The 10,886-nt window shown below is 41.7% G+C and overlaps 1 protein-coding gene across 1 annotated transcript in view; it reads right to left on the minus strand.

Moving 5' to 3' along the window:
* The window catches only part of LOC115532180 (lipoxygenase homology domain-containing protein 1), a 72,045-nt gene extending 65,164 nt beyond the window's left edge, over window positions 1-6,881 (minus strand). Inside the window, exons 1-2 of the mRNA XM_030341772.1 lie at window positions 6,223-6,881; window positions 5,333-5,413 (exon numbers count right to left, since the gene is read on the minus strand). Coding sequence (XP_030197632.1) covers window positions 5,333-5,413; window positions 6,223-6,278 — 137 coding nt within the window. The 5' untranslated portion in view covers window positions 6,279-6,881. The remainder of the gene's footprint in view (window positions 1-5,332; window positions 5,414-6,222) is intronic.
* Between the last annotated feature and the right edge of the window lie 4,005 nt (window positions 6,882-10,886).

A 10,886-nucleotide genomic window follows, 5' to 3' on the forward strand; every position in this document is an offset into this window, starting at 1 on the left:
GTTAGGGAGGATCTTCCTCCCTCTCCTCAATGGAGAAGCCTCCACTGATGGCTGCAAGTGGATGTGGAGCAAAGGAAGACGATAAAGTAAAAGCGTCAATCTTGCTGCACGTGATAGGTGAGGATGCATTGGATATATACAACAGTTTCCAACTTGACAATGATGCAAGCTTGGATGAGCTAATGGACAAGTTTGAAGAGTACTTTGTGCCAAAACAGAACATTACGTTTGAGAGATATACGTTTTTCTCATGTGATCAAAAACAAGCATTAGGTTTTGATCAGTACCTAGCTGAGTTGCACACACTGAGTAAGACGTGTGAATTTGGAAATTTGAAAGACTCGCTAGTTAGAGACAGAATCGTCTGTGCCATACCCGATAATGGACTCGGAGAAAGACTGTTGCGGGAGCAAAACTTGACATTGGACAAAACTATTAACATGTGCAGAGCAGCAGAAACCACACGTGCTCAAGCCAAGGAGCTGCGCAAGGAAGAGACAGCAGTACATGCGATAAAAACGGGAGAACAGTACTCCAACCATCCAAATAAATACAAGTCGCAATGAGAGGCTAAAACAGACTTTAAATGTGGGAAATGTGGAGGAAGCCACAAACCAATGTCATGTCCAGCATATGGCAAGGAGTGTCATAACCACGGGAAAAATAACCACTTCTCAAAATACTGCAAAGCGGACGCCTTAAGAAAAAGAAGGTACATGCAGTTGAAGGGGAACCTAAGGAGTTCTTTGTGGATGCTGTGGGCATAAAGGAGGCTAAAGATGTAGAAGAAGGGATAGTGCCATTGACTGTTAACAGGGCTATCATTCCATTCAAACTGGACACGGGAGCCTCAGTCAACCTCATATCTGTGAATGAGTATGAGAATCTCACTGTGAAAAGCAAAATATTCCCTGTGCAAACAAAAGTGAGTGGATACACTGGAGAAAAAGTGCCAGTCAAAGGAGGCTGCATTGCAACATTCGAACACAGCGGTAAGCAAATGAAAGCAATGCTGTTGATTGTTGATATGAGTGTCAAGCCAATATTGGGATTACAAGCATGCCAAGGACTAAACCTTGTAAAGAGAGTCTTTGTAGTCTCATCTCAACCTGCTAATGATCATGACTCACTCATGGAGGAATACAGGGACTGTTTTGAGGGGCTTGGATGTTTACCAGGGGAATACAAAATTGAAGTTGATGAAAATGTGCCTCCAGTAGTTCATCCATATAGAAAAATACCATTCAAGCTGAGAGGAAAACTCACAGAAGAAAGAAAATTGATGAACCTACATCATGGGTCAGCTCACTGGTCGCCGTGGAAAAGCCCAACGGAAAGCTGAGAACGTGATTGGATCCAAGGGATCTTAACAAAGCAATCAAACGTTAACACTTTAAGTTGCCGACGAGAGAAGAGATCATGGCACAGTTTGTTGGAGCTAAGTGGTTCAGTAAACTGGACACCTCATCAAGGTTCTGGCAAATGAAGCTAGACGAGGAAAGCTCCAAGATTTGTACTTTCAACACACCAGAGGGAAGGTACAGATTCTTATGTCTGCCATACGGGATCCTGTCGGCGCCAGAAGTCTACCACAAGAAAATACACATGATCTTTGAACACATACCAGGAGTCGATACTATGATGGATGACATCATCGTGTGGGCGTCGAGAAGAACATGATGTGCGACTGAGACAGGTGCTCGACCTGACACGGCAAGTAAACTTAAAACTCAACAAAGTTGAGTTTTAAGTTTAGGTTAGTTGGTCGATGGTATAATCATTCTATGCCTTTTCGAAACATTAGCACATCAGTCGAAACCAGTGTCTTTTATAAAATATATCTGTAAATATTTGCGTTGGACTTTACTCCAAAGTGCCTGTTTGGAGTAAAGTCATTGACATTTGTGGGGGATGTAGCCTCTGAGGCAGGGATTAGTCCAGACCCAAGGAAAACATCAGCCATCTAGAAAATGGAACGTCTCAAAAATAAGGATGACGTCAGAAGGTTTCTAGGTATGGTAACTTACCTTAGGAAGTTCATACCTCAACTATCAACAAAGTCAGCGCCACTCAGGTGTCTCCTGGAGGAAAAAAATGAATGGACATGGTCACATGAACAGGAAGACTGCTTTAAAAACTTGAAGAGAATGCTCACCACGAGCCTGTGCTTAAGTTCTATGACCCGGAGAAGAGCACACGGATTACAGCTGACGCGTCAAAGTACGGACTAGGGGCAGTATTGCTACAGCTGCATGACAAAGACTGGCAACCTGTCGCCTATGAGTCCAGAGCGTTGACATCAGCTGAAACTAGATATGCAGAGATCGAGAAGGAGCTACTAGCCAGCACCTACGGATGTGAGAGATTCCATCTGTATGTATATGGTCAAGCTTTTGAAGTGGTATCGGACCATAAGCCACTGGTGTCAATCATGTCAAAGCCACTCAACGACTGTCCTATGAGGATGCAGCACATGATGATACGGCTGCAAAAATACGACGTGACTATGAACTACACACCAGGCAAGTACATTTTCGCTGCAGACATCCTTTCTCATGCAGTTGACAAAAATGAAAGGACAGATTAAATGCACAAATAAAGGCTTATGTGGACATGATAGTGTCATCCCTGCCTGTTTCTGAAGAGAGAAGAGAGCAGATCAGAAAAGAGACAGAGAAAGAGCACACCATGAGAACACTAAAAGAGACAATACTGAGAGGATGGCCTGAACAAAGACAAACATGTCCAGCTGCAATACAGGACTACTTGATGTGTAGAACAGAACTCACTGTTGTGGATGGCATATACACAAAGGAAACAAGTTTGTCATTCCACCTGCAATGCGAAAGGAAATGTTACAAAAGATACATGAAGGACATTTGGGAGAAATGCAAGCGGAGGGCACGAGAAATTATGTATTGGCCAAGATTGAACACAGATATCAGCCATACTGCGGCTTCTTGTGAAGTATGTCTCCCATACAGACCCAAACAGCAGGCAGAGCCGCTGATGCCACACCAAGTGACGAAATACACATAATACAAGGGTGGAGTTGAATGTTGTGAATGCTGTGAATGTTGAGGAACCAAGCCTAAGATATTTACTCTTGTGTACTGTACAATATGATGTAATAAAAGTGATTCTGATTCTGATTCTGAGTTGACTTGTTCGATTGCAATGGAAAAAATCATATTGTGGGTACGGACTACTACTCTAACTATCCAGAAGTTGCAACATTACAGTCCACAACCAGCAGAGCCGTCATTGCTTTTCTGAAGACTGTTTTTGCGAGACATGGAGTCCCAAATGAACTGTTTTCAGATAATGGACAACAGATTTCAAGCTGCGAATTTGAAGCATTCGCCAAAGAGTGGGGTTTTAACCACCACACGTCAAGCCCAGACTACCCAAGGTCAAATGGGCTTGCAGAGAGCTCAGTTAAGAACATCAAAGGAATAATGAAGAAAGCACATTATGGAAATTAGGACTTTCACAAAAGTTTGTTGATCTACAGGAGTGTGCCACTGCAAAATGGCCTGTCACCAGCCCAGATGTTCATGGGACGTAACTGCTCCGAGACTGTTACACAGCCACCAGAGGTGACAAACACCACTACGGGCAACAAAGACTGTCTGAGTTCCCTAAATACTACTGACTCTGGTCAAACCATACCCAGTTCACCAGCTGAGAAACACAGACCCAGTAGGATGGTTGAACCACCTGAGAGACTGATATAATCCTGCTGATGGAGTTATGGACTATGGGGGGAGAAAATATGTTGTTGTTTTTTAAAAAAAGAAAATGAGGAAAAATAAATAAGTGAATGTTTGTAACTTTGGTTATGGCAGTATAATTTATGTTTGGTTTTGAATATTTTATACTGAGAAAACAAAGCTTGATGCTTATGGTTAAGCTAAAGAAATACGTAAACAAATGTTTATTTGTTGTAATGTGGTAATAAAGTTGCTTATTTTGAATGCATTTGTTTAGATAGAAAATGCTTTACTTCTAACGGAAGGGAGATGTGTTGATAAGGTTTATTGGACTACGTTACTAATAAGGCTTAGTGCCAGTTAGAGGCGGGCTATAGCCTACGTGAGAGAGCTATGAGTGTGTACATGTGTTGGACCGCTAATGCAATAAAGACTGCTAGGAACTAAACATGCTGCTGCGCCCGGTTTGTCATTTTATAAGGAACAAACATAAAAACCCACACTTTTATTATTCTGTACATTAATAATACCTTTTTATTCTCCCGCCTTATTCTCCGTAATTATGTCCTACAATTTTGAGGCGTCATTACCAAACCACTACCAAAAATTCGGCCTTATCAGTGCAGCTACTTTTCTCGAGTAAATACTGAATTTGTTTAGTATAAAAAAAAGACTCAAATCAACCACTCTAAAAGCGAACACCTGGGAAGTGTCCAAATGAATCCACATATGGAAAATGAAGGTAAGCAGATTCCCACAATTTTTTAAGGCTAGCCCCCGGCCTGTTTGCCAAATCTTGGTGATGCAAATACTGTAGTTTGGCAAAAGTCTGTACCCCATAACCATGACCAGTGCAAACAGCATCAGCGGTGAAATTAATGTATTTTGGGACATGCGTCAGAGCTTAGTCTGTTCTGTGCCAACCAGCTAAGACACTCAAGATCCATCCATCCCAACTTTGAAGACGGTCAGCTTTCGCATGAAGATGTCTGTTATAAAGATGCTCTTTATTTCTCTCAGCTGAGCGCCAGACTGGTTGGAGCCTACTTTTCCTCAAACATGTTCAAATATGTTAATCCTCCATGCTGACATTTCAGCAAAGCTCAGCACTAAAACCGCTTAATAATCTGCTTGTGTGACCACCATCAAACTAATGTAATATCATTTTTTTCCGAGCAATAATTAATTGATTTACTTTTCTGACAGATTCAGTGAGCTAAATTATAATGTCCCACACCAGATGTGGTTAAACTATTAATGTTAATTCTATCAAATTCTGAACAAATTCCCCAATGGGCAGACAATGCAGCTAGACTATTTAGATATACAAATACAGATGCTTTACTGGAACACTGGGACGACTGTACAAAGACAATTACTTTTTTAAACTGAAAAACCTAAACTTTTATTCATTTGATTCTTGGGATCCACCATCTGTGGATCCCTTCTGTACACTCGTTGCACTTGCCATTTTTAGTTACTTTGATCGAATGCTCTAATGTTCTGAGCCTCACTTGTAAGTGGCTTTGGATCCATGACCGCAAGTGAATGTAAAACAACAGGATGTATGTATTTTAAGGAAATGTAACAAGGAAGTTGTTATCTTCATGGTGCGGTACCTCAGCTTTTTCAAAGGTCCCACGTTGTGTGTTTTGATGTGGAAAACATCTGTTTTATTCTTCTCGAAGGCTGTCCGACTTCTGTAATTTTATGGCAAGACAAAATAAGCATTAATAAACAAAGAAAGGGTGTTGTTCATTGATGAGGTGTATGACAGGTTGCAGGTTTGTTTGTGTGTCTGCTTCTTTGCTTGCATGTGGACGTATGTGTGTGCGAGGGGTAAAACACGAGAAGGACTTTATACCATCGATGGTGGGCTGGGGTCTTCCATGGGGGTTTGAATTGATGATAGTCCTCTTCTGCTTACCATAGTGAACCAGACTACCTCTCTTAACCATTCAACAGCTGCCCTTGTGCCACAGCTCTATCTAGCTATCTATCCAAGGAGGATGAACACAGTCTAGCACGCATAAACCAACAAATGCTGCCCCCATTATCTGAAATGTGTTCACTTTGTTCACAAAAGGACACTGATCGAAACAGAAAAAAAAACCACCATCAAACTTAAAAGGAGGCGCAAAATCCATCACTTACCTGTATAATTGTGTACAAATAAATGAATAAGACAACTACAAAATACAGGTAGGACCATGTATACGATGGAGTAAGGTGAAACTCCTTCTATCCACTGTTTTTTGTTTTCTATACTGTGTGCAGTATAGAGCCTTATAAATCCCATTTCTATGTTGGATATCTAGACAACAACCACCACACACCCTGTATACTGAATGCATGACATGTGGCTGATTGAAGGATCACTGAAACCAGTCTAGTAATGGATAACATTCCTTCTAGTCTAGAGTAACAATGGAGAATAATATATGCAATGTACATATTACAGGTAACTGTATCCCCATTCTATGTTGGCAGAGATGAGCCAGCGAGTTACCTAATCCGCCGATAGAATTTCCTGAGGCTTATCTGATTATTGAAAACCTTTGGCATCGTGGTCTTCCTTCATTTGCCTTGAAATGGAAAAGAAGACCATCCATGTCACATTGTTCCCCTTACTCCAGATATTTTATGTCCTAATGTTGCTACCGTATGGAGAACAGATTCCTGCAACTCATCCAATCCAAGTTGTATTTATCACTGCAATTTCCTTTTCTATTGACTAGGGATGAGTTGAAGTTTTATAAAAGGTAATTCTCATTGTTTCATATCGTTTATAAGTTAAATTAATTTTTCTCAGCAGGAATTATCTCATACAGTGCCATTTGCATTTTGAATACCAAAAAACAATTAAGAAAATCATAGGCATCCTTTAGCAGACGAATAAGGAAATACCTCTTTTCTGTGCTGAAGAAATGAGAGGAATAGAAAGGTTCATGGTTACTGATTGACATGAGAAGAATAGTTACGTTGGCTACGGATGTTACAGGCTGTAGTTCGTCAGACCTTTTTACATAAACTAGCATAGGGTTATCACACTAATCTTTGGTCTTAAAACCAACATTAACAGTTTAAATAATTAACATAGATAAAACAATAACAGCAGTAATTTTACATAGATATTTTTAGAAACACTACAATGTGTGAACTCACTTGCTGGCCAGGTGGACCTTGGGACTGACTCCAAAGTCTCCAAAAAGTGTAACAAAAACATTGGCATCTGTACCTGCTCCTTTCACATCCCCAGTGACGGTGACCACCTCATACACTGGAACACAGATACATTCATGGAAAAGGTTGTTTAAATAAAAACATATAAAAAGAGACGAGAGAGAATAACACAAGCAGCATTCAACCAGGGAAGGAAGGTAATAGCCTTACATCACTTATTGTTCCCAAACAGCACTACAACAACCTATAACCACAACCTATAACTTAAAATAGACGTGTTGATCAAATGTATTTGAATGTTTAATGACTTTGTATTTGCATTGGAAATGCGTAGGAATTCTTCAACCATTCATTTGAAACAAAAGCCAAAGCATATGTACTGAAGTAGCTAAATGGATGTGTTTTCATGTGTTCAATAGATCCACGTGCTTTATCATGCCCACCATCTGACAACATAGGCTGGATGAGTCGCATAACCACTGGGTATCCCGTGCAACACAATACCCTCACCTGTGTGCTGCTGGTAAGAGATGTGTGTGTGTGTCTGTGTGATGTAATGTATACAAGATTTAACACTGAACCCAGCACGGGAGTCAGGTTATGTAACACCCAGATAACATCACCCAGATAACATCCTGCGTAAAGCGTGGAAAATACAGAATGATGTGTTTTCAAAGAAAGATATAATAGAGAAAATGGAGTTAAGATCATCGTATTTGAAAAGATAAACGCACTAGAGAGATGGTGTTTATGTCAATACTCAAGAGATGAAAATTGGTGAAGGTGTTAATATTTTAATTTCTGAAATGTCTGAAAAGGGATAAGTCAGCAGGAATTTGTAGTAAGCAGTAAAACATATATCCTTTTTAAGATATATATTTTTGAAATATCAACAACGAAGAAAGGCAATAGTCGAACTCAATGAACTCAACATAAACTGCGCTGGCAAAAATGTATATAAGCCTGGTTCAGTTTTGCTAGAGTTACGAGTGAAACAGACAGGAAACAAGCATAGTGCAGGTTGATTGCTTGAAAATAGCCCATTTAAACATAACTGAATTTATGTGACTGAAAATGTCGTTCTGTCAGGGGTGTCAGCCTGTAATTGGGCCCACAAACACATCTTAGCAAAGTGAGACACACTAGCGGTTGATAAATGACCAATGATCTAAGGGAAAGTAAGAAAGAGAAGAACAGGCAAGACACCTGATAAAGAGCAATCTGAGAGAATTAGATCAGTCAGAGACACAGAAACCAAGTTATCAGGGTAAGGACTGAAAATAACTGATTAAAGTGGAAAAGGAGACACCTGATAAAATTAGATAGAAGGCTGCCTGGCAGAGAGTGTTTTTCTAGACCTCTCCATCCTTCATTCTAGATAAACTGAATCCAGAGTGGAGGACACAGTGCACATTACACAGCAGACTTCGCAAACAGGCCCTACTGGACACAACAAACACGTATAGGCCATATTCTCCATCTGCTTCCCCTTTACCATGCCTCTATAATGCAAGATACAGACGTGGTCATTTGAGCTCAATGTATTTGATATGGGCTACTGGTCATTTGTGTAATCTACTTGCTACAATCTTGTTTTGCAAATGTATTGTCTTTGTTGAACCTTAATAGATTTCAGTAGTGGTATTATGCTTATCTAGTCCCAACGTAACGATGGAGATAACCAGTGTGTGTACTATAGAGGGAAACAAACTGACCAACAGTAAGCAAGGTGGTTCATGAATAGAAAAAGGATCTAGCCTAATGTCTAATCTAATCTCTTTAGTCTGTATAGTCTGTGTTCTGTTGTACTCAATCCTCAAGTCTGGTTCATAGTCTATCATGGTGTCTGTTCTAGATTCAAGACTTGTGTCTAGTCTATTATAGTATCTGGTCACTGCTGTATGTTCTAGTCAGTTTCCTGCCATGGTCTGTTGTGCTCCTCTGGCTGGCCGCCCTGCATCTGCTGCTCTCTGGGACCTCACCCAACACCCGTCTGGCCAGATTCTCTGTGGTGCTCCATCCATGTGGAACACAGCTGAGCTTTACCAGCCTGGTACAGGGAGGCTTTCCCATGGCTGGACCAGTCCTGTTTGAGTCCAGAGACTGGCTGATACCATCAGATGTATTAGTATTATAGTACTTTCAGATAAGGGTTCCTACCTTTCTTCTTATAGTAGTCATCCTCGTATCCGTCAGAGGAGTCGGTGTGGTAGCTGAGCAGCTCGTTCTGGTAGATCTCGGCGTAGTCCAGCTGTTTTGATTTCTTCTTCTTTTTCTTTTTGTCATCGTCGTCCTTTGGCTTTTTCTTCTTCTTTTTCTTGGAGTCCTCCTCCTGCTCCGACAGGTCTTCCTCGTCCTCGTCTTCTGCAGACTTCTTCTTTTTCTTCTTCTTTTTCTTGGAGTCCTCCTCCTGCTCCGACAGGTCCTCCTCGTCATCCTCGTCTTCTGCAGACTTCTTCTTCTTCTTCTTCTTATCCTTGGATCCCATCTCGTCCTGCTTCTCGGGATCCGCAGACTTCTTCTTCTTGGTCCTCTTCCTCTCCTCCTTTGCTCCTCCGTCAGTCACTTCTTCCGGCGGGGACTTCCCTGAGCTCCTCTTGTTCGCCCTGCCAGTGTTGACATTGTTGTTGTTCTGCTCGTGGCCCTCATCCTCCTGCTCCTCCTTGGTCACGACACCGCCCTCAACGCCTCCATCTGAGGATCTCTTCTTCTCCTTCTTCTTCTCCTTCACCTTCTCCTGCTCTTTCTTCTTGCTCTTCCTCTGCTCCTCTTCGGGCGGGGAGGGGTTCTCCCGGTCTGCACAGCTCTCCCTGCTGTGTTTCCTGCTGCCACTCCTCTCTCGCTCTGGAGCATTCTTCCTCCTCTCCCTCAGCTTTGGCTCACTTTCCTCCACCTCGTCATCCACATCTTTGGTTTCTTTGGAACCTGTGGATTTTTTCGCTTTGGTTGGCATCTTTTATTCATCCACTTACCCGGCTTTTAGTTTCGTCAAGTGCCGCCTGGAGTTTCTAATGCTGTAAGACAATTCATTTGACCTGCGAATGTGAGAAGGTGCCAGGACTCTGGGTTTCGGATCTGTGTGTCTATTTGTGTGTGTCTGTATCTGTGTGTGTGTGTGTGTGTGTGTGTGTGTGTGTGTGTGTGTGTGTGTGTGTGTGTGTGTGTGTGTGTGTGTGTGTGTGTGTGTGTGTGTGTGTGTGTGTGTGTGTTTGCGCCTTGATAGACACAGTCCAAGGCTTAGGGCCACAGAGGACTTATGGCGGCCTCGGGATCTCCTTCACTGGGCAGTGCGGCCACACGACTGAACACACTTACGCTCATGAAAAATTACTGTCACCTCAGTTGTCACGTGGCCCGGGGAGAGGGCCCTGTGAAAAAGGAGCCTTGCTAAGGGAACTTATCCTCTCTGTAGCAAAGAGGTCCATAATTTATAGTGTCATCAGGATCACTTTACGAGTGGGGGGCCTCTCATTTGTGAACCTACACTAATATGCAGACATACCTCTCTCTCACACACACACACACACACACACACACACAGACACACACACACACACACACACACACACACACACACACACACACACACACACTCCCACATGTGCACCGAAACATTTTAGTTAGGCACAAAAGTGTACACAGACATCTCACACATGAACTCACAGACAACACAAACACACATGTGGTCATATGCATAAAGTATATTTATATTCAGATCTTAAATAATAACTGCATTTAGAAGTAATTATTTTTTATTCATGTTCAATTCCCATTTTTTTTATTCATGTTCAATTCACATTTTGCCGAAACGATACACATAATTTTTGTTGTTGCACTGCAGTACCTGTTTAGGGAAATTTATAAGATGGTTCTTAACCAGCTTTGTCTTCAATCAAGATCTTGTATTCTGCCCCTGAAAGCCTCAATCAACTTTAGGATCACCGGACAAATGTGCAAGCTCATGTTTTATTTACTCAGTGCGTCTGGGGA

The sequence above is a fragment of the Gadus morhua genome, chromosome 19 (assembly GCF_902167405.1).
Source record: "Gadus morhua chromosome 19, gadMor3.0, whole genome shotgun sequence".
In the NCBI taxonomy this organism is placed as follows: domain Eukaryota; kingdom Metazoa; phylum Chordata; class Actinopteri; order Gadiformes; family Gadidae; genus Gadus; species Gadus morhua.